Raw genomic sequence first — 22,178 nt, forward strand, 5'->3', positions numbered from 1 at the left:
CACTGGGGGGCTCTGGGGATGGGAAGGAACAAGGCAGAAGCTCTGCAAAAATAACCTTTATTATCACTGGTATAAAACACGTCCCAGTTCAACTGGCCTTGTGGAGACATGGGGGACACGGTGATGGGTGCCCCCCTCACCCCCACACCCCGGGATCCCGCTGATGGGGACCCCAAAACCTCCCTGGTGTGGGGCAAGGAGTGTCAGGCCCCCGCAGGGACACTCGGGGCTGGTGCTGTAGGGTGGAGGGGAGAAAGTGCTTGAGTGTGGGGGTCCTGGTGCTGGGCTGTGCTGAGCTGTGCCATGCTGGCAGTGCCAGACTGTGCCAAACTGTGCCATGCTGGGCTGTGCCAAACCATCCCACTGGTGCCAGGCTGTGTCAAGCGGTGCCAGCAGTGCCAGGCTGCGCTGAGCTGTGCCATGTTGGTGGTGCCCAGCTGTGCCAAACTGTGCTGGTGGTTCTGGGCTGTGCCAAGCCGTGCCATATCAGCAGGGCCAGGCTGTGCCAAACAATCCCAGTGGTGCCAGGCTGTGCCAAACCATCCCATGCTGGTGGTGCTGGGCTGTATCAAGCCGTGCTACGTCGGCAGTGAGACTGAGCCAGAGAATGCCAGCAGTGCCAGACTGTGCCAAGCCATGCTGGCAGTGCCAGACTGAGCCAAACCCTGCCATGCTGGCGGTGCCAGGCTGTGCCAAACCCTGCTGGCCGTGCTCAGAGGGCCACGCAGGTGCAGTAGTGCCGCAGCTTGCAGGGCAGGATGCCGCGGTTGATCTGGTGGAACTCCACCAGCTGGATCAGGTCGGCGAAGCGCGTCTGCCCGTCGTCCATGGTGAAGTAGAGCCGCCCCTCCTCCTCGCTCTGCCGGGGGGGCTGCAGGTCAGGACCCCTCTCCCCGAGCCCCCCAGCCCCCCCAGCCCCGTGCTGGCACTCACCGGCAGGATGAGGTAGTGCTTGATGCGCTGCAGGTGGCACAGCGACAGCACGAAGCCCTTGGGGTTCCGCTGGCTCTCCCGCACCAGGAAGACCCTGTGAGCTCCAGGGGTGTCACTGCTGGCCCCAGGTCCCCTCTGCCCTCCCAGGGTCACCCATGGTGTCCCACAAACCCCCTATGAAGACCTGGGAGTAGCCTGGTACCCCCTGGTATCCCTGGGAGTCTCTGTGTCCCCCCAGGAGCCTGTGTGTCCCCCAAACCCTGCAAAATCCTGGGAGTCACAACCCCCCTGGGATCACTCACCCCCACATCCCCCCAGGATCAGGGCTGCCCCCGTGACCCTTGGGCTCCTGTCCCTCCCTGGAGTTCCACGTCCCCCCCAGGAGCCCCAGGGACCCCGAACCCCCTCCCCAGGGTCCCGTACCCGTCCACCAAGCCCTGGCGGCCAATGAGCTGCTGGGTGTCCTCCCGGGAGATGCGCCCGTGGAACCAGGGCTGGGTGCGGTGGATGGCTGTGGGGACAGGGGTGTCAGGCTTGGGGGGACCCCCTGTCTGGGGCAGGGACCCCCACAGGGCAGGGACCCCACGTCTCACCGGCACTGAGTGGGGAGCTGTGGCAGGCTGCGGGCAGGCTGTACCGGTGCGTCGTCTTCCTCTGGGCACACAAAGAAAGGAAGGGATGGGAGGGTGGGCTCAGGGGGACTCCCCCCGACTCCCCAGCACCCCAACTCACCCTCCAGGCCTGTGCCTCCTCCAGGGCTGCAGTCAGCACCTCATTGGGGTTCTCGATCACCCGGCCCGTGCACCCTGAGAAGTCCATGGCCACCAGGGCATTGTCCGAGACGCTTCGCTGTGGGGGACAGGGGGGTCACCGGAGGGTCCCCACGGGCCAGGGGCTGCAGGGGGCAGGGGACACTCACCAGGGGGTGGGGCTGATCCAGGGGGTTGGCTCAGGGGGCAGGGGACACTCACCAGGGGGTGGGGCTGATCCAGGGGGGTTGGCTCAGGGGGCAGGGGACACTCACCAGGGGATGGGGCCGATCCAGGGGGGTTGGCTCAGGGGGCAGGGGACACTCACCAGGGGATGGGGCTGATCCAGGGGGGTTGGCTCAGGGGACAGGGGACACTCACCAGGACATGGGGCTGATCCAGGAGGGTTGGCTCAGGGGACACTCTCCAGGGGATGGGTCTGATCCAAAAGGGTTGGCTCAGGGGGCAGGGGACACTCACCAGGACATGGGGCTGATCCAGGGGGTTGGCTCAGGGGACAGGGGACACTCACCAGGGGATGGGGCTGATCCAGGGGGTTGGCTCAGGGGACAGGGGACACTCACCAGGGGATGGGGCTGATCCAAAAGGGTTGGCTCAGGGGGCAGGGGACACTCACCAGGACATGGGGCTGATCCAGGGGGTTGGCTCAGGGGACAGGGGACACTCACCAGGGGGTGGGGCTGATCCAGGGGGTTGGCTCAGGGGACAGGGGACACTCACCAGGGGATGGGGCTGATCCAAAAGGGTTGGCTCAGGGGGCAGGGGACACTCACCAGGGGGTGGGGCTGATCCAGGGGGTTGGCTCAGGGGACAGGGGACACTCACCAGGGGATGGGGCTGATCCAAAAGGGTTGGCTCAGGGGGCAGGGGACACTCACCAGGGGGTGGGGCTGATCCAGGGGGTTGGCTCAGGGGACAGGGGACACTCACCAGGGGCGTGGGGCCGATCCAGGAGGGTTGGCTCAGTCGTGCCTGCGCTTGCTGGTAGTTACGGTAGAGCTGCATCCCGTACTGGGGGAACAGCCCCGTCAGCTGGGGGGTTCTGCTGTGGGGTGGGGACACCCCAGAAACCTCCACAGCCACCCAGTGCAGGGGTGGGGACCTCTGCATCCCCTCCACATGGACACAGGGACACCCCACCCTCAAACATTTCCACTGGGGTGGGGTCACCATCCCGGCGTCCCACGGCGTGGGGACGCTCGGGGCTGACCTTGAAGAGGCGGAAGGCGGCCATCCAGCAGCTGCGGCTCTGCTCATCCTCGCTGCAGAGCAGCTTCAGGCCCTTGGCGCCGCTCCGCACCTTGTGGGGCTGCGGGAGAGGCCGGAGCCGTCACGGGGCAGCCCCGGGTGGCTCTGAGGGGACAGAGAGCCCTTGGCAGGGGGAGGTGCAGGGAATGACCCCGCCACAGGCAGGGACATCCCCACCTTGATGCAGAAGCCGAACTCGGTGGGTGTCCCGTAGAGCTTCTTGCCCTGAGTCACGTAGTAGATGTTGGACTCGGTGAGGTCAGCGAAGTACTGCAGGTGCCGGGGGTCCTGGGGGGTGGGGGGGTGTCAGGGATGGCCCCACTGCACCCCCTGGCTGTGCCCCCTCCCCCAGAACGCCCTGCCCTCACCTTGGAGGTGCCCTTGGTGGAGTAGTAGAGCCCCGAGCGGCGCAGGGAGAAGTGGAAACGCTTCCAGACCTTGCGCCCGGCCTCCCGCAGCTGCAGGAAGCCCTGGACCTCAGGGCAGCTCCCAGAGTTGAGGAAGTTCTGGGGGAGGGACGACATGAGGGCTGAGGGGCACAGTGGGGTCCCCAGGGCGTGGCAGGGTCCCCAGGGCGTGGCAAAGTCCCCAGGGCGTGGCAGGATCCCCAGGGCATGGCAAAGTCCCCAGGGCGTGGCAGGATCCCCAGGGTGTTTCAGGGTCCCCAGAGTGTGGCAGGGTCCCCAGAGCATGGGAAGGGTCCCCAGGGTGTGGCAGGGTCCCCAGGGTGTGGCAGGGTCCCCAGAGCATGGACAGGGTCCCCAAGGGAGTGGCAGGGTCCCCAAGGGAGTGGCAGGGTCCCCAGGGCATGGCAGGGTCCCCAGGGTGTGGCAGGGTCCCCAGGGCACGTGGCAGGGTCCCCAGGGCACGTGGCAGGGTCCCCAGGCCATGCAGGGTCCCCAGGGCATGGCAGGGTCCCCAGGGTGTTTCAGGGTCCCCAGGGTGTTGCAGGGTCCCCAGGGCACGTGGCAGGGTCCCCAGGCCATGCAGGGTCCCCAGGGCACGTGGCAGGGTCCCCAGGCCATGCAGGGTCCCCAGGGCACAGCCGGCAGGGTACCTGGATGAGCTCGGAGTGTGCCATGCTCTTGTTGGCCTCCAGGCAGCTGGACACCATCACCTCGGGGAACAGCGACTGCTGGGGGGATAGAGGCTGAGCAGAGAGCCCCGGGGTGCTCAGGGTGCCGTGGGGGGGCGCAGAGGGTCCCACCTACCGCGTTGCTCTTGAACAGCTCGTACTTGGCGAAGTTCTTGCGGAACACGAAGCGGCTGTCGGCGCCCGGCGCCCAGGAGCTCTGCACCTCCACCACCGACTCGTGATCCTCCAGGCAGCGCTCTGGGGGGCGCGGGGGGGGGTCAGCAGGGTGGGGGTCCCGCAGGCTGTGCCCTGCTGTGCCCCCGCAGGCGCTCACCCAGCGCCAGGTGCTGGTGCAGCTCCACCAGGGCCCAGCTGTGGTCGTGCAGCGCCCGCGTCCTGCGCACCAGCGTGTCGCAGAGCTGCCGCGCCGTGGTGGCCGCCGACGCCTCCAGGGAGCGGCAGGCGCCGTCCTCACCGAACACCTTCACCACCTGGGGGTGGGACTGGGCTGTCAGGGCCCCCCCCCCCCAGCACGAGAGGACCCTGCAGAGCCACAGGTGAGACCGCCCCTACTGCTCCTCAATTCATTTGGGGGGTGGTCCCTGCCCTAGGGTTGAGGGGTGGTGGTCTCGTCCCAGGGATGGGATCTCCCCTTCCCAGCCCCTTGACTCATGTCAAGGTGGTTCCTTCCCCAGGGTTGAGGTCTCCCTTCCCAGCTCCTTGGCCCCCTGGCTCAGGAGGGTGGCACCTCTGTAGAGGTCCCTGTCCAAAAGCTGAGGCTGCTTCCCAGGCCCTCAGCTCACATGGGAGGAGGTTCCTGCCCCACAGCTGAGATCCTCCCCTCTTCCCAGCCCCCTGTCTCCCATTTCCCATGGGAGCTGCCTTCGCTGGGGAGTCCCTGCCCCAAGACCAAGAATCCCTCTCCAGCAGGGGTGTCCCTGTCCCAAATCTCACCCCTCTCCCCAGCACTGGCAGGGGTGTCCCTGTCCCAAATCTCATCCCCCTCCCCAGCACTGGCAGAGGTGTCCCTGTCCCAGTCTTATCCCCCTCCCCAGCACTGGCAGGGGTGTCCCTGTCCCAATCTCACCCCCCTCCCCAGCACTGGCAGGGGTGTCCCTGTCCCAGATCTCACCCCCTTCCCCAGCACTGGCAGAGGTGTCCCTGTCCCAAATCTCATCCCCCTTCCCCAGCACTGGCAGGGGGGTCCCTGTCCCAATCTCATCCCCTCCCCAGCACTGGCAGGGGGGTCCCTGTCCCAGTCTTATCCCCCTCCCCAGCACTGGCAGGGATGTCCCTGTCCCAATCTCACCCCCCTCCCCAGCACTGGCAGGGGGGTCCCTGTCCCAGATCTCACCCCCCTCCCCAGCCCCGTGCCCCTGACTCACATGGGAGGTGCCCTCACGGGGGGGTGCCTGTCCCAGGGCTGGGCTGCTCAGGATGGGGGAGTTGGAGGGGCTGCAGAGCTCGGGGAAGGGGTTGGGGATGCTGGGCAGTGACGACGCTCGTGGCTCCTCCTGTGTTGGCTGCCGGCTGCAGGCACAGAGGGGTGAGCTCCGTGCCCCCTGTGACCCCCTGAGCACCCCCTGTCCCCCCCATTAACCTCCCTGACCCTCCCCCCAGGCTCACACCCACCTGCTGCCGTGGATGAAGAGGGGCTGGGAGCGCTTGACCTCGGGTGGCCCCTCGCCCCCATCTCGCTCACCAGGACCCCCATCCTGCTCGGGGGGCTCCCAGAGGCTGCTCTGCTGAGCCCCCCCCTCCATGGCATTATCTGTGGGGAGAGGGGGGTCTGGCACCGTCTGTTGGTCCTGGCTCCCGCATTTGGGGGGCCATGGCCAGGTGTGGGCAGCCCCCACAGGACACCACACGGGCTCCGTGTGGGCTCCCACCCCTGGCACCCACCCAGGGGTGTTTTCCTGGTGCCCAGACAAGCAGGACCCCAGCCCAGGGGTCCCAGTCCCCCCAGTCCCATCCAGGTGCTGGGGGCTGGAACATTACACTGATGGTGAGCACAGCACATTATGAGACCCCCAAGAATCCCCCACATCCCCCGTGGGACCCTCACCACGCCAGCACTGAGAGTCTGGGGGCGCTGGGAGATGCTGGCTGAGCTTTGCCAGGCTGAGCAGTGCCAGGCCGAGCTTTGCCAGGCCGAGCTTTGCCAGGCCGAGCCGTGCCGGCGCCGTGGGGAGCAGGAAGCCGAGCGTGGCGGCGGCGGCTCAGCCCAAACACCTCCTCGGGTCCGGCCAAACCAGTTCTGGCGGCCACTCCCAGCTCCACCTCACCGCCCTGGCATCCGGAGCCCGGGCGGCCGCGCCGGGAGCCGGGGGCGAGGGAGCCGCCGTGGGAACCGCCGCCAGCCCCCCCGTGCTGGCACAGCCCCTCCGAACTGGCACTGGCACAGCCCCCCCCGTTCTGGCACTGGCACAGCCCCCCCCGTTCTGGCACAGCCCCCCCGTTCTGGCACAGCCCCCCCGTTCTGGCACAGCCCCCCGTGCTGGCACAGCCCCCCCGTTCTGGCACTGGCACAGCCCCCCCCGTTCTGGCACTGGCACAGCCCCCCCGTTCTGGCACAGTCCCCCCGTTCTGGCACTGGCACAGCCCCCCCCGTTCTGGCACAGCCCCCCGTGCTGGCACAGCCCCCCGTGTCCCCACCCACGGCCGGTGCCACGGTGCCCGGACACAGCCACGCTCGGACACGGCTGGGGACCGACCCGGGATGTGCCAGGGCCCTGCCAGCACGCGGCACACGTAACACACACGTGGCACCTCGGTGGTGGCACTCGGTGGCCGCGGGCGCTGGACCCGGCGGTGGCAGGGCACGGTGTAAAAATCGCGTTAATCATTCGCCCGCTGCCTGTCCCCGTCCCCACCTCCTGCCACTCTCGGGGTCCAAGTCCATGGCTGGGCAGGACTGATGTCACCCTCATCACATCCCTGTCCCTGTCCCCATCCCAGCATCCCACCAGGACCCTCTGCTCCATCCCTGCTCCCTGCCCTGGCCAGACCCCGGGTGAGCTGGGGACACAGGGACAGTCAGGGGTCAGGGAGGGTGATGCTGCTGGTGGGGGGACAGCAGGGGACACGGGAGGATGTGACAGACAGGACAGTGCCCTGGCACCAATCCTCAGCCCAGCCCATGCCCTCAGGTCACCCCGGTGTGAGCCCGGGCCTGGTGGCCGTGGCAGGGCTCCAGCAGGGTGGGGACACACAGGGTGGGACAAACGGGGGGACACGGGGCTTTGGGACAAGGCACAGGGGCCAGCAGAGCTGTGGGGTGGGGGTCAGGACCACCAGGATCGGCCCCAGGGCTATGGAGCAGGGGGTCCAGGACCACCGAATTGAGGGGATGGTGTCCCTGGGCAGCAGGGCTGAGGGACAGGATCCCAGAGCCAGCGGGATTAGGGGATGGGACTCCAGGGGCGCCAGGATTAGGGAAGGGAATCACAGGGCCACCAGCCTAAGGGTGCCGGGACCACCAGGACTGAGGAACAGGGTCCCAGCGGTGGGTGGGGGTCCCGGTGGGTGCCGAGGTTGAGGGGGCACAGAGACAGCAGCGGAGGCGCGGCGGGACGGCAGGGGAGGAGGAAGAGCCGGGAGGAGGAAGAGCGGGAGGAAGGCGGGAAGGAGGGAGGGAAGGAGGGAGGGAAGGAGGGAGGGAAGGGGTGCGGGCACAGCCACAGCTCCGGGGTCGTTCCCGGCGGGATGGGGCCAACAGCCCGCGATGAGCAGCGACCCCCCGGCGCCAGGAGCCCCCAGCCCGGCCCCCGCTCCTACCTGCAGCGCCCGCCGCCTCCCGGCACCGTCCCGCCGGACCAGGGATTCCTGTTCTCCCCGGCTTTATCTACCTGCGCCAGCTCCCGCCCCCGCCTGACATCACGATGCCCCGGGCCTGCTGCCCGGCACCGGCCCCCACCAGCACCCAGGGGAGCCCCCCAGCCCCCCGGCCACGGGGAGGGGTGTCCAGCCTGATCCCGGCCCGTCCCCGGGGGGCTGGAGCCCCCAAACCCACCGGGCATGACCCCCCTGAGGTGGTGATGGGGAGTTTCCCACAATGCACTGGGGTGACCCCTGGAGCAGCCGGGGTCCCCTGGGATGTCCTGGGGACCCCACAGACCCCCAGCCCGTGCCCTGGGAGTCCCCAACCCAAGTGTGGGGTTTGGGTTGGGGCATCCCCAAAGTGGGGGGCTGGAAGTGTCCCCATTGTCCCCTGGGGAACCCTGCCAGGTGGGGCCATAGGGTGGAGGGGGGTCATGGGGGTCTCATGCAGGTCAGGGCCCCTTCCAGGAGGGTTGGGGGGAGGGGGTATTTGGGATATGGGAACGCAGTGTGATATGGGGTCACGTGGGGCTCTGTGTGTGTCCTGTGGGGTCCCTTGTGGGTGTCCCCATATGGGGTCTGGGACCCCACTGGGGTGCCAAGGGGTCAGAGTCCCTAGAGGTGTGCCCATGGAGGGGTTATGGGGTCCCTGTGGGGGTACTGAGGGTTCCTTGGGGTCTTATTTGTCTATAGGGGGGCTCCAAGGCCCTACAGAACCCCCACAGGGGTTTTAGGTGTGGGTCCCACAGAGCAGTGCGGGTTCCTATGGGATTGAAGAGCTCCTGTGAGGGTCATCTCAGGTCCCACGGGTTCCGTGTGGGTCCCCCGGAGGTCACCTTGGGTCCCACAGGGGTGGGTGCAGGTGACACGGGGGTCACTGAGGTCACTGTGGGTCCCCTGTGGGTGTCGGGGGGTGACTGCAGGTGGCACACGGAGGAGTTTGTGTCTCCCGGGCGTCACTTTAGGTCACCAGAGGCGTCCTGGGAGTCACTTTGGGTCACTGGGGTAATTTTTGGTCCCCCGGGGGTCACCGGGGTCACGGCGGGTGTCCCGGAGGACTCGGAGCAGACAAGACGAGCAGCGCGCGGTGCAGAGCGGCCGGAAGTGGCGCCTCACGTGACCAAACCCGGAAGCGGCAGCGCGGCGGGAGCGGGGGCCATGAGCGGCGGGGCTGGGGACGGGACCGGGGACGGGAACGGGGCGGAGAGCGGGGCCGAGCGGCGGGTCCGCATCGTGGTGGAGTATTGGTGAGCGCCGCGGCCGCGGGGGGCCGGGGGAGGATGAACCGAGGGGACTCCGGCGCCTTCGGGGGTGGGTGGGGGGGGGCGGCCCACAGTGATACTGGGCCGAAACTGGGGGAACTGGGATGAGGGTTCAGGCACGGAGGGGACTGGGGGGAGAAGGGGAGGGGCTGAGGATGATATGGAGGGGTTGAGGGGCTGTAGGGAGGTTGAGGGTTTGTACAGGGTGGGGGAATTGGGGCGCTGAAGGGGTTTATAGGGGAATTTAGGGGCTGAGGAAGGGGATATAGAGAATTGCGGGGCTGAGGAGGTAATGAGGGGCCAAAGGGTTATGGGGTGAGGGTGTGGGGGGCTGGGGGCGTGCAGGGGGTTTGGGGAGGGTTTCTGAGTGGAACGTTGGGAATTGGGGAGGGAACAGGGAGGGAATTGCAGGAAGGAGCAGAGCTGTTGTGGGGGTGCTCCTTGGTTTGGGGAGGGTTTGGGGGTCCCCTGCTGAGCCTGTCCCCCCTCCCCAGCGAGCCCTGTGGCTTTGAGGCCACGTACCAGGAGCTGGCGAGCGCCGTGCGGGACGAGTACCCCGACATCGAGATCGAGTCCCGCCTGGGGGGCACCGGTGAGACCCCCAGCACAGCAGCCTCGGGTGGGGGGGACACCCCAGAGCACCCCCAGTGCCCTGCTGGGGGGTTGGGAGGGGCTGGGCTGGGTTAAACCTGGCAGAGCTGGGGGTGTCCTGAGTGCTTGGCCAGCTCGGTGCTGCTCTGGGGGGGCTGGGGGTGCCACGAGGGGTTTGGTGGGGACACAGCTCAGGGCTGAGCCTGGTCTGTGCCCTCAGGTGCCTTTGAGATCGAGATCAACGGGCAGCTGGTCTTCTCCAAGCTGGAGAACGGGGGTTTTCCCTATGAGAAGGATGTGAGTAGCTGCCTGGGGGGGTTTGCTTTGCAGTGAGCCCCTCCTGTGATGGGCTCTGTCCCTGTTTTGTCACCCTCTGCTCCTGCTGGCTGAGACGGGCAGCTCCTGGCTTGTCCCTGTCCCCTGAGTGTGTCTGGGTGCCCCCAGGCCCTGGCTGTGACCCCTCCCCTGCTGTGTCTCCCCAGCTGATCGAGGCCATCCGCAGAGCCCGCAATGGGGAGCCCCTGGAGAAAATCACCAACAGCCGCCCCCCCTGCGTCATCCTGTAGCCCCCCAGGGACAGAGGGGTCCCCCTGCACTGCCCATTGCTGCCTTCCTTAAATCCCTGCACAGCTGGGGGGCACCAGGGACATGGGGGGAGCTCAGGAACCTCCCATGGTGGCACTGGGAAGGGCAGTGCTGTGGCACTGGGGGTCATTCTGTCCCCTGCCCAACCTGCTGTGGTGGGTAGCTGGGCCTTGGGGGGGGTGGTCTCACACCTTTGCCTTCCCCCCTCATCATCTGCACCTCTCTGGGGGGCACAGGGGGTCCCCATGGCAACCCCATTTCTCTGTGCTGGCCTCTCCCCTCCCTCACCCCTAGGAGTTCAGGGGTCTGCCATGAATGAGGAGCCAGGCTGGGCATTGGATCAGCTCCCAGCAGGCTCATTCCAAGGGGAATCCACCGGCTGTAACTTCCCTGGGATTTGTTAATGATTAAAGTCCCTCTGGCACTGTTTAATCCGGGGTGGGGGCTGGCCATGGGAACCTCGGTCTGGCCCCATGGCCAGAGGTGTGTTCACATCCCCCCCTCCCCATTCCTGGGCTCCCAGCTCCTTCTTCCTGCCTGGAATGACCCTGCCCTTGGCCTCGGGGTGGGGAGGCCCCCCTATTTATTCTATACTGTGTATAAACCCAAGGGCCTGGGGCCTGGGTGGAATAAAGGATGGAGAATGTGGCTCCTCTGGTGTCCCTCGGGAGTGGGGGGTGGGACACGGTCCTGGATCCTGCCTGGGAGCAGGAATTTTGTCCTTCAGGCAGGTGGTGGGGGGTGAGAGAGGTGAGAGGAAGGGAAAGGGGAAGAGGGAGGAGTGGGAGAAGGAAAGGGAAGGGGAAAAGGGAATGGAGAAGGGGAAAAAGGAAGGGGAAGGGGGAAAAAGGGAAGGGAAAGGAGGAAAAAAAGAAGGGAAAATGGGAAAGGGAGGGAAAAATGAAAGAAAGGACAAAGGAGGGAAAGGGGGGAAGGAAAAGGGGAAAAAAAGAAGGGAAAAGGGTAAAGAAAAAGAGGAAAAAAGAAGGGGAAAGGGAAGGGATATGATATGTTGGTCCTTGGGAGACAGAGCTGGATCTGATGGAGAAGAGGAAACCAAAGAGACCACAAGAGTAGAAAAAACAACCAATGTACAGTTATCAAATATACATCCCGGTGCTTCCAAAGGATCCCAGAGCAGCCGGGACTGCTCTCAGTCCAGCTGCCCTCAGTGCAAGTCCACGTGTCCCAGGCACTGGGACAGCCCTGCAATGGGGGGATGGCAGAGGGTCTGTCCTTCTCCAGGCTGTGCTGGGTCTGAGCTCCCTGGGCTGCTCCAGGCACCGCCCAGCTCGTGGGTCCCCAGTGCCACCAGGGGTGACCCCTCTCTGTCTCCAGTCTTTGCTGCTGCTCTGTCCCACAGCGTCCTGCGTGGCCAGTGCCACCCCTGGGCAGAGGGGATGGACCCCCAGCCATCCCTCGTGGCTCATCCCTCCCTGAGCTGCCTTGGTGAAGTTGGGGGGTCTCTCCTACACGGCCGTGGCGTCGGGGCCGGCCAGGCCCAGGTACTCGGGGTTCTCGGCCGTGGGCGTCGTGCCAGGGCCACCATCGGGGCCACCAGCCTTGCTGGAGTCCTGGTTCCAGTAGTAGGGGTTGTCAAAGGCCTGGCTGAAGGGCCCAGGGGGGCTGTGGGGTGCCAGGTACTCGGGGTTCTCCACGGCGTGGCCGAAGGAGAAGGAGTTCTTGGGGTCCTTGATGAGCCCATTCTTCCCTTGGTGCCCCTTGGGCTTGTCCAGCGGGGATGGGGGAGTGTGGGGAGAACGTTCCTCAGCCTGGTTCACGTACTCTGCAGGGTGAGTGACACGTTAGGAACCCTCCAGGGGTCATGGGACAGGCAGACACCCCTCACCCCCTCCCCAAGGGTCAGGCTGTGCCATCCCTACCTGGCATGGTGCAGTGGGGGGCTGGCACTGTGAAGCCATCAGGGTCCTCTCCATCCTTGGCCACCAGCCCGGTGGGATCCTCGCTGTACCTGGGCAGAGTCCCAGGCTCCCCATGCAGGGCCACCTTGTCCCCATCTGGCACCTCTGGGACAGGGCCCTCTGCTCCCTCCGCCAGGCCCTGGGCGGGAAAGGGGAAGGAGGCCAAGCCCTCGCCCTCTTCCACCTTGGCTGGAGACTCTGCCGTGCTCTGGGTGTGGGAGAGGACACGGAGTTGGGCACTTGAGCCCACGCTGAGGACCCTCCCAGCCATGGCACAGGGTCACCCCCAGGGCTGTGCCAGCACGGGGAGCTCCCTGCCAGCCTCCCCACGTACCCGCATGGAGGAGATGCGGCTGCGGTAGGTGGTGGAGGTGTCGGTGCTGAAGAAGCCGTGGTGAGGCACCAGGTACTCCTCAGCATCCACCAGGTCGTCCATGTCCTCCTCATCCAGCAGTGCCCGGTAGAAGGTGCTGTCCATGGAGCCAGGCAGCCCCACCAGGTCATTCTGGGGGGGGTCACACTGGTCAGTGCTCGGCCCAGGGCACCGGGGAGGGGATGGGACCCTCAGGGAGCTGCATACCTGGATGACCACGAAGCGCTGGGGGTCGCGAGCCATGCGGGAGAACTCGGTGACCAGCTCGCGGAACTTGGGCCGGCACTCGGAGTCAATCATCCAGCCTGGAGCAGAGCAGGGCACCATCAGGGCTGGGAGCAGGGTGACAGCAGGCCCTGTCCCCTCCCTGTCCCTGTGCTCCCTGCCCGTACATTTCACCATGATCATGTAGACGTCGATGGTGCAGATGGGCGGCTGCGGCAGCCGCTCGCCCTTCTCCAGCAGGTCTGGGATCTCCCGGGCAGGGATCCCGTCGTACGGCTTTGCCCCAAATGTCATCAGCTCCCACACGGTGACACCTGGAGGGGATGGATGGGGGTGAGCAGTGCCCTGGGACCCCCCAGATCCCCTGGGGTGGGGGCACCCAGACGCACCGTAACTCCAGACGTCGCTCTGGTGCGTGAAGCGCCGGCGGAGGATGGACTCCAGCGCCATCCACTTGATGGGGACCTGGGACAGATGGAGAGGTGAGCAGGACCAGGGGGTGGCTGTCACCGAGGGGAGCACTGCTGTCCCTGAGTCCCCAAGTCCTACCTTGCCACCATCAGCGTGGTACTCAGTCTCATCGATGTCCAGCAGCCGGGCCAGCCCAAAGTCGGTGATCTTGACGTGGTTGGGGCTCTTGACAAGGACGTTGCGAGCGGCCAAGTCCCGGTGCACCAGTCTCACCTCCTCCAGGTAACTCATCCCCTGGAGGTGGCACATGTCCAGCTGTCCCTGGTCTCCCCCAGGACCCCCTCAGAGCTGCCCAGGTCTCCTGTCCTACCTTGGCGATCTGCACACACCAGTTGAGCAGGTCCTGGGAGCCGATGTGGTCCTTGTTCTCCCGCACGTAGTCCAGGAGGCAGCCGTAGGGCATCAGCTGCGTCACCAGCTGCACCGTGGACGTCAGGCAGATGCCCAGCAGCCGGGACACGTAGGGGCTGCCCACCCCTGCCATCACATAGGCCTCCTGTGGGCAGGAGGGGGGTCAGGGTGGGCAGGGGCTGCTGCCAGCCCCATTTTCCCCCAGTGCCATGGCCACACTCACATCCAGGATCTCCTTGTTGGCTTTGGGCGATGTGTTCTCCCGCAAGACTTTGATGGCCACCGGGATCTTCACGCTCTCGCCATCGGGGATCCAGATGCCCTGAGGTGGGGACACGCAGGTGAGGGGGTGCAGAGCAGGGAGGGTCATGTCCCACCGTGCTGTTCCCACCCCTCACCTTATAAACGGTGCCAAAAGCACCAGAACCCAAAACTTTCACTTTCTTGAGCTCCGTCTCCTTGAGGATCCTCATCTGGGCTTGGTTGGGAAGGGCCCCACTGGGCGTCAGTGGCTCCACCAGCTGTGGGGCAGGGAAGGGTCAGTGGGGCCGGGCTCCCAGTCCCTCCCAGGCACTGAGGGTCCACTCCTGCCCCCCGGGACATCCCCACCTCGGTCTCCTGCAGCAGCCGCCGCATCGTGTGCTTGCGCTCCTGCTGCCGCCGGCGCTTGACGCAGATGACGGTGATGAGGAGCAGGACGATGACCAGCAGAGCCCCCACCACACCAGCGATGATGGATGTCACCTGGCTGTGTGGCAAGAGGCCATCAGTGTGGGGGACCCCCAGCAGCCAGAGTGGCGGTGGCACAACACAGCCACACTCCTACCTTGGCTTCTGGTCCACGGGACATCCGTCCTCATCCCGGATCGTGCACCTGGGGGGACACAGGGTGTAGCCCCCCGCTGTCAGCAGCCTCCTACAGCTGCCAGCACCCCCTTCTCAGCTAGGGATCCCCCGACTCACGAGTGGGTGCAGTTGGTGGGGCAGAGCTGGCACACGCCGAATTCATCGGGGTATTTCCAGACGGGCACAAAGGAGGCGTCGGCCTTGACGCCGCTGGGGCAGCGCCGCACACACTGCTGGGCGTCCTTGTAGTGGGCACAGGCCACGCACTGGTCTGCATCCTGCAGGAATTGGGGCAGGTTGAGGGACCCAGGTGTCTGGGGGCACCCCCACCCCCCCCAGTGTGTGCCCCTGTCCCCACCGATCCGAAGCAGGTCTCGGTGCCGTTCTGGGGCTGGCACTCGGGGTGGCACGGCAGGCACCGCGTCCCGTTGGCGTGTTCCCGGACGGCTCTGCAGGGCAAAGGGGCAGGGATGGGGTCCTGGCCTCACCCTGCAGTGTGTATGAGGGCTGTGCCACTCCCGAGGGTCTCCACTCACCCATCCAGCAGGTTGCAGGAGGCCACGCACTCCTGGCCGCGCAGGAACCGCTCGCAGGCCACGCACTGGGTGGGGCCGGGGCCCCAGCAGTGCCCCTGGGCACAGAGGTGGAAGCAAACCAGCCCCTCGCTCTCTGCAGGGGGGGCACCATCAGCACCAGAGGGTTTGTCAGCAACTGGGGGGGGGTCCCACCATGTCCCCCCACCCCCTATGAACCCCCCTTACCGCACTGCTCGGGGCGTTTGTTGTGTGTCTGGAAGAGGCGCTGGCGGGGGTTGCGGAAGATGCTGTGCCAGGGCACCTTCTGGAGGAAGCAGAGCTGGGGGTTGTGGTGCACGAGCACCATCCCACTGCTGATCTCCTGCAGGGCCCGGAGCCCCAGCGCCTGCACCTCCAGCTCCTGCAGCGTCAGCGAGTAGGCGCCGCTGCCGAGACACCCGGGGGTGAGACGCCTGTCCCCGTGTGTCCCCACGTCCTCCGTGTCCTTCCCGTGTCCCCCTGCACCCCATGTGTGCCCTGCATGTTCCCGTGTGTCCCCACACATCCTCCATGTCCTTCCCGTGTCCCCTGTACCCTGTGTGTGCCCTGCATGTCCCCGTGTGTCCCCACATCCTTCGTGTCCTTCCCGTGTCCCCCTGCACCCCGTGTGTATCCCTGCGTGTCCCTGTGTCCCCTGCACCCCATGTGTGCCCTGCAAGTTCCCGTGTGTCCCCACATCCTCCATGTCCTTCCCCTGTCCCCCTGCACCCCGTGTGTGCCCCTGCATGTCCCTGTGTCCCCCTGCATCCCACCAATATTCCCTCATGTCCTGTCATCCCCCTCATCCCACAGTGTCCCCCCATGTCTCCCCGTGTGTTCCCACAACCCCCTGCACCCCAACATCTCTCCACGTCCCCCTGTGTCCCCCTGTGTCCCCTCCACGTCCCCCTGTGCCCCCTGTGTCCCCTCCACGTCCCCCTGTGTCCCCCTGTGTCCCCTCCACGTCCCCCTGTGTCCCCCTGTGTCCCCCCACACCCCCATCCCTGCTCACTTGTGCAGCACTCGGCCCCGGATCACCCGCAGGTTTTGGAAGACCCCCAGGTCCTTCATGTCGGGCGGCCAGGCAGCGATGTAGAGGAAGCCTGGGGGGAGCTGAGTGTCATCACCCCCCGTCCCCCCCAAACCCAGAGCCCTCCATCCCCCCCAGCTCCCCCAGCTCTCACCTGTCAGCTCCTCCAGGCTCTCGAAGATCCGCAGCAGTTTGGGGTCCAGGGGCGGGGTGTTGGTGCTGGGGTCCCTGTCAGGGATGGGAAGGAGGTTGGGGGGGTCCCACTGGGGGTCCTGGTGGGCTCAGGGAGGGGAATCAGGCACTCACCCAGTGAAGGTCTCAGGCAGAAAGGCCAGGCTCCCAAAAATCTTGGTGCAGCCGGAGAAGTGCTGGATGTTGGAGGCGTTCACAGCACGGACGCCCTTCAGGAAATCCACTCCCAGCCCGTAGCACACTGGGGGGGCACAGCAGGACTGGGGGTCTCGGCCAGGACCCCAGAGCCACCCAGAACACTGCCCCACCAGCCAAGGAGGTACCCCACAGTGCACAGCAGCACCCCCACATAGCCTTGGGGTCCCCAGAGCTGCACTGGGGATTGATCACCCACGTCCCTGGGGTCCTCAGAGCCCCCCAAGACATGGAGAAGCTCCTTACCCACACCCTTGGGGTTCCCAGAGTACCCCCAGCTCCCGAGGGAGATCCCTGGGGTCTCCAGAGCCACTCTGGGGCACTGCTGACCTGCACCCCTGGGGTCCCCAGACCTGTCCAGATACTGGGGGGCTGGTCACACACAACCTTGGGAACCCCATGAGCCAACCAGGACATTGAGGAGCTGCTCATCCACAATCCTGCAGTCTCCAGAGCCCCCCTCCCCAGACCCTGGGGGCTGCTCACCCACATCCCCAGGGCACCCAGACCCACCCAGACCCCAAGGGGGGTTTCTCACCCTCAGGGCAGGGCTTGCTGCACTTCTCACACTTCTGGACGTTGTTGACTGTGACCTCCTGGCTGTTCTGGGGGCACACCAGGGTGCAGGACCCCACCTCCGTGGCGAGGTAGTTGTCTGGAGGGGGCAGGAGGGGGGGGTCAGGGCCACGCTGGCTGCCCCTGCACCCCCCCAGGGTGTCACTCACAGGGACACTGGCTGACACAGCTGGCACCAAAGGTGTAGCGCCCGTCAGGGTTGGGCATCGACTCGAAGGTGTCCGAGTTGTAGACGACGAGCGGGGGGCAGTGCAGCTCGCAGATCCCGCTCCGGTTGAAGTTCAGGCACGCCTGGGGAGGGGGACACAGCTGTGTGAGACCCCTGTCCCCCCCCAGGACCCCCGGTGTCCCCGCCCCGTGCTCACCAGGCAGTCGGAGTGCTTGGGGCCGGTGCAGCCGGCGGCGCACTGCTCGTGGCAACAGTCCGTGGGCTTCGTGCCCTTGCAGCGTGGGCAACCGTGGCAGATGCTGTTGGTCACTGTGGGGGCACAGAGGGACACGCTGGGGACAGGGATTCCCCCCCATCCAGGCAATGGGAGAGTCCCCAGGATGAGGGGCTGGAGGGTAGGTGGGGTCCCAGGGCAAAAATCTGGGTGGTGGGAATTCAGGTGCTAAGTGGAGGCAGTGGGAAAAGAATATTGAGGGGCAAGAGAGTTCCTAGGACTGGGATTTGGGGTGTAAGCAGAGGTCCACAGGGGAGGAATTTGGGGTGTAAGGCGAGTCTCCCAGAGCAGAGATTTTGGGGGATCTCTGGGGCCAGGATTTGGGTGTCATGTAGGGCTTAGTGGAACAAGGATTTGGGGGCTAAACAGAAAGTTAGGGTGTTTCTGGGAATAAGATTTAGGTGGCAAATAGGGGTCAGTGGGACAGAGATTTGAGGGGGCAAATAGAAGATCCAAAAGGTCTCTGGGAACAGGACAGGTGGCAAGTAGGGCTCAGTACAGCAGCAATTTGGGAGTGCAAGCAGGAGGTCCAAGGAGTCTCTGGGACAGAGATTAGGGTGCCAAGTGAGGATCAGTGGAGCAGGGGCACATGGAGGGAAAGAAAGGGGTTCCCAGAGGCTTTGGGGGTCAGAGTCTCTGTGGGCCCCACACTCACATGTCTGGCAGTCCCATTTGCTCTCGCCCCAGCAGTGCCCCTCAGGGCAGAACGCCCGGCAGTCAGGACCTGCACAGAAAAGTGTGAGCAGGGGGTGCCAGGAGTCCTGGAACCCCCAGACCCCTCCCTGGTGCCACAACCCCCCGGGGCACTCACAGCTGCGGGTGCGGGCGGTCTCCACCTGGACCTCGCCTCGGAACTCGTTGTGCCGGTGGAAGATGTCGCTCCACATGATGGTCTCCTGGAAGCAGAGCTCGGGGTTCCTCTCGATGAGCACGCCTCCCTTCAGGATCTCTGTGGGGGACAGGTACGGGGGTCACCAGTGCCACATGGGAGTCCTGCAGCCCCGTGGGGACTCCCAGTGCTTGGTAGGGAGCACCCAATCCTGGGTGGGGAGCCCCCATGGGGACACCCAGACCTGGACAGGGACCTGCCACCCAATAGGACCACCCACCCAGACCCCAGACCGGAGCTGCAGGAGCAGCACCCCACATCCCCGTGCACCTGGTGCCCACCTGTGAGGTGCCTCATGCCGAGCTGGCGCAGCCCCGGAGCCCCCGGAGCGGGGCCGGCGTTGCCCACCACGGCCAGGGCGAAGCGCTCCTGGAAGAGCTGCGTGCCGCGGATGATGCGCAGGCTCTGCAGCTCCAGCCCGCTCACTTGGTTCTCCGCGATCAGCACGTAGCCCTGCACCTCCTTGATGTCCTGGGGTGGGGGGACACGGGTGAGGGGCCGACCGGACCCCCATCCTTCCCCTTCCCCCCCTCGGGGCGTTTTCCCGCTGCACACCTTGAGGAAGGAGGTGTCGGCGTCGGCGGACAGGTAGGTGAGCTCCAGGTTGCCCTGGACCACCTGGCAGCCCTGGTAGAGGTGCCGCAGGGTCTCGTAGTGGCTCTCGGGGCTAGAGGGGCGCAGCAGCTTCATGTCGGTGCCGGTGCAGACTGTGGGGACAGCGGGGGCTCAGCGGGTCCGCGACCCCTCCTCTGCCCGTGGGACACGGAGCTCCGGCCCCCGCAGGAAACGCCGCGGATGCGGCGGCCGCCGTTTATCTCCGGGGCTTCTCCCAACAGCTTCCGATGGGTTTCCTGCACCGTGGCTCCCACCCCGGCTCCCGCTCTGGCACCGGGCCCCGCTCGAGGGACAACGGGGACCGGTGTCGCCCCGTGCCCGCGGTGGGGGCCGGGCACTGCTGGGGGCTGTGTTGGGACCCCCAGAGCCGCGGGGCCGGAGCGGAGGCCGCGGGCAGGAATGCGCTGCCCACGCCGCCGGGGCGGCCCCGCCGAGACAAGACCCGATTGTTGAGCGGCGACGGCAGCGGGGCCCGGGCGGCCCCATTGTGGGGGGCTGCTGGCCGGGCGAGCATCCATCCCCGCCGCATCCAGGCGGGGTGGGGGCGCGGGAGCCCGCCCTGGGTGCCAGGCCCCGGGCGAGTGAGTCACGGGCGCGGGTGGCACAGGGCCCCGGCCGCCCGCTCCCGGCTGGAACCGCCTTTTCAGGTCGGGCGTGTTTGGGGAGCAGCGGTGACGCAGGGCTGGCGGGCACGGCCCAGCCCCGGCGCGCCCGCGGCCCCCGGCGCCCCAAAACCTCGGCGGGGAGAGCCCCCCACACCAATCCCCAGCCCCGCTCCCACACCGAGCCCGGCGCTGACCCTGCCGCCACCGCAGTGCCACTCGCAGAGCCACCAGCCCCGAGCCACTGCCATCCCAGCACGGGGCAGGGGGGCAGGCGGGGGTCAGGCGGGGGCTCGGTGCGCCGGTCCCCGGCTGCTCGGTGGCTGAGTGACAGCCCCCGGTGCTGGGCAGCTGCTGGCGCGGCCCCGTGTCCAGGAGACGCGGCTGGCACTCGCCTCCCCCGCCTGCTGCGAGGCGTCTGAGCCAGGGAAAATATGGCCAGGAAGGAGGAAGCCCCTCGAATTTGGGGTTCAGCTCTCTCCCACCCGACCGGCTGTGCAACAGGGGGAACCCCGGAAGGGAACGTGCCGTTGTGTTGGGCGGCCAAAGCTCAAGGTCTCTGCCTACACCTGCTGTGGCACAGGCACGAGGTGCTGGGGCTTCCCCGGGCCAAAGGGCAGGTGGGCAAGCGAGCGTGGGGATCCCGGCTCCGTGCCCTGGGATTTGGCCTTGTCTGCTCGCCCAGGTCCCCGGCTGGGCACCGGGAGGGGCAGTGACCGATCCACCCCGCCTGGCTCGCTCCAGCGGGCGGTGCCACCACCAAACACCTCGGCTGCCCACGGGTGTCCGGCAAAGCCCGACGGCCACGTGCCCACGGGGCTGCCCCGAGCCGCGGCTGCCGGACACGAACCGGCCCCAGGGACCGGGAGACACCGGGGTGTCGCTAAGCAGGAGCTCGCCCCACACAGACCCTCCAAGCAGAGTGACCTGTGGGTCACTGACACTAGTGGAGACCACCTTGTCCCTGTCCCAAAACCTCACACCGGCTCCGTCCCACCGGGCATTGACTTTCCAAACACCCTGTGCTGGAGCTGGCCCCAAACAGGGAGGCAGCAGGGTCCAATTTTGGGGCTGCTGGTGCCCACTGCGGTGCCATCAGCCCCATCCGCTGCCGGCCCCGTTGCTGCCGGCCCCGCCGCGGTGCCTGGCCGAGGCCCGGGGGCTGTCGGGCCGGGCTCCCCGCACCCCCCGGGGCTGGGCTGGGTGCGGCACGTCGAGAATGTGGATGGGAGCGACGGGGACGCACCCACCCACCCACCCAGCCGCTCCGTGGGGCACCGCGCCTGCCCCGCACCCCGAAGCCTCCCGATGCTCACGGGAAGGGAACCCCCACAAGTTGGGGGCCCCCGTTCCCGCTTCTCCCGCCGGGGACCGGGGGGGTCCCTGCTCCGGGCTGTACCCGAGCCCCTAAATTCCTCCTGGGAAAGCAGCACCGGGGGTCGTTCCGCTCGGGGGGGACAGGGAGCAGCGGGCAGGGCCTCCCCCTTCCCAGCGCCTCCCAGTACACACCAGTTCGGCCCCCAGTCCTGGCGGGCAGTCGCGGCGCGGGGACACCGCGGTCGCGCTGCCCGCGGCGGGGAGAACCGGGGACAACGAGGGGGCAGCGGGGGGACTGGGGAAGGACCGGTGGAGGCGGTCCCGTCACTTACAACCGTGCAGCCCCCGGGCACACCGGACCCCGCGGCCCCGTGCCCCCCCGACCCGGTCCTACCCCGGTGCCCCCCTCGTTCCCAGCTCGGGGCCCCCTCAGTCCCCTCCCGCTGTCCCTTCACTTTTCCACTCGGTCCCACCCCCGATGTCCCCCCGGTGCCCTCTCGGTCACGCCCCCCGTGTCCCCCCCTCCCTTTCCCGGTTCCCCCTCTCGGTGCCGATCGGTCCCGGTCGGTCCCGTGCAAAACTTTGCGCGAAGTCGCGGCGCGGAGGACGCTCCCGCGGCTCGGGGTCCCCCCGATTCCCGGTGTCCCCCGTGCCCCCGGAGCTCCCCGGTGGGACCCACCTTCCGCGGCGGCGGGGGGGCAGAGGGCGGCCAGCAGCAGCAGCCCGGCGCCGAGGCAGCCCCCGGCCGCGATCATGGTGCTCAGCGCGGGCCGCGGCCCATGGCCCCGCCGCCGCTCCGGGAAAGTTTGCGGAGCCGGAGCCGCCGCCTCCCGCCGCTCCCGGGCTCCGCCTCGCGATCCCGATCCCGGTCCCGGCCCCGGGCGAGGGCGCGCCGCGCGCTCCCGCCGCCCCCGCGCGCTCCCACTGGCCCGGACCAGGACAGACCCCCCGTCCAACCTCCCGGAGCACCGGGCACCTCCCGTCCCGGACTCCCCTTCCCATCTCCCGTGGCACCGGGAATCACCGCCTGGAACACCGGGGACCCCCCGTTCCCCCTTCCCATCCCCGGGACCAGCGGGTGCCCCCCGCCCCAGGCCCCCCTGGCTCCGATCCCATTTTCCGCCCCCTCGGAGCACCAGGAACCCCTCACCCCGGACCCCCCCTCCGGTCCATCCCCCCACGGACGCCACGGACTGGGGACTTCCCATCCCGGAGTCCCCGTTCCCATTCCCTGGGGAGCACCAGGGACTCCCCAGCTCCGGAACTCTCCTGTCCGGGGGTCCTGCTGTGACCC

The 22,178-nt window shown here is 67.2% G+C and overlaps 3 protein-coding genes across 8 annotated transcripts; 1 reads left to right on the forward strand and 2 right to left on the reverse strand.

The window, feature by feature from the left end:
• Window positions 1–41: 41 nt before the first annotated feature.
• Window positions 42–8,233, reverse strand: GRB7 (growth factor receptor bound protein 7). 6 transcript variants are annotated; one of them, XM_056512039.1, is made up of 15 exons: window positions 7,804–8,233; window positions 5,659–5,797; window positions 5,412–5,556; window positions 4,361–4,517; window positions 4,163–4,284; window positions 4,009–4,083; window positions 3,320–3,457; window positions 3,129–3,239; window positions 2,914–3,012; window positions 2,634–2,714; window positions 1,666–1,782; window positions 1,527–1,587; window positions 1,357–1,444; window positions 934–1,027; window positions 42–859 (listed from the first exon to the last, which is right to left on the reverse strand). In XM_056512039.1, the coding sequence occupies exons 2-15, from the start codon at window positions 5,787–5,789 to the stop codon at window positions 713–715; spliced, it is 1,566 nt and encodes a 521-aa protein (XP_056368014.1). In that variant the 5' UTR covers window positions 5,790–5,797; window positions 7,804–8,233; the 3' UTR covers window positions 42–712. The 6 variants fall into 6 exon arrangements, with proteins under 6 accessions (XP_056368014.1, XP_056368009.1, XP_056368013.1 ...); XM_056512034.1 differs by having other exon boundaries at window positions 4,009–4,086; XM_056512038.1 differs by lacking the exon at window positions 7,804–8,233 and adding an exon at window positions 6,741–6,815 and having other exon boundaries at window positions 4,009–4,086.
• Window positions 6,937–10,931, forward strand: MIEN1 (migration and invasion enhancer 1). The gene is made up of 5 exons (XM_056512043.1): window positions 6,937–7,039; window positions 8,811–9,092; window positions 9,602–9,699; window positions 9,919–9,995; window positions 10,181–10,931. The coding sequence occupies exons 2-5, from the start codon at window positions 9,004–9,006 to the stop codon at window positions 10,262–10,264; spliced, it is 348 nt and encodes a 115-aa protein (XP_056368018.1). The 5' UTR covers window positions 6,937–7,039; window positions 8,811–9,003; the 3' UTR covers window positions 10,265–10,931.
• A 425-nt stretch (window positions 10,932–11,356) lies between these two features.
• Window positions 11,357–21,740, reverse strand: ERBB2 (erb-b2 receptor tyrosine kinase 2). Its single transcript, XM_056512033.1, has 27 exons — window positions 21,564–21,740; window positions 18,906–19,057; window positions 18,632–18,821; window positions 18,273–18,410; window positions 18,117–18,185; window positions 17,384–17,496; window positions 17,168–17,309; window positions 16,981–17,097; window positions 16,362–16,488; window positions 16,210–16,283; window positions 16,038–16,128; window positions 15,233–15,432; window positions 15,008–15,140; window positions 14,830–14,920; window positions 14,589–14,749; window positions 14,452–14,499; window positions 14,235–14,373; window positions 14,024–14,146; window positions 13,849–13,947; window positions 13,585–13,770; window positions 13,353–13,508; window positions 13,193–13,268; window positions 12,971–13,117; window positions 12,786–12,883; window positions 12,540–12,710; window positions 12,167–12,413; window positions 11,357–12,069 (listed from the first exon to the last, which is right to left on the reverse strand). Exons 1-27 carry the CDS (start codon window positions 21,637–21,639, stop codon window positions 11,753–11,755), a joined length of 3,681 nt encoding a protein of 1,226 aa, XP_056368008.1. The 5' UTR covers window positions 21,640–21,740; the 3' UTR covers window positions 11,357–11,752.
• Window positions 21,741–22,178: the final 438 nt, after the last annotated feature.

Source organism: Oenanthe melanoleuca, chromosome 27 (assembly GCF_029582105.1).
Source record: "Oenanthe melanoleuca isolate GR-GAL-2019-014 chromosome 27, OMel1.0, whole genome shotgun sequence".
In the NCBI taxonomy this organism is placed as follows: Eukaryota; Metazoa; Chordata; class Aves; order Passeriformes; family Muscicapidae; genus Oenanthe; species Oenanthe melanoleuca.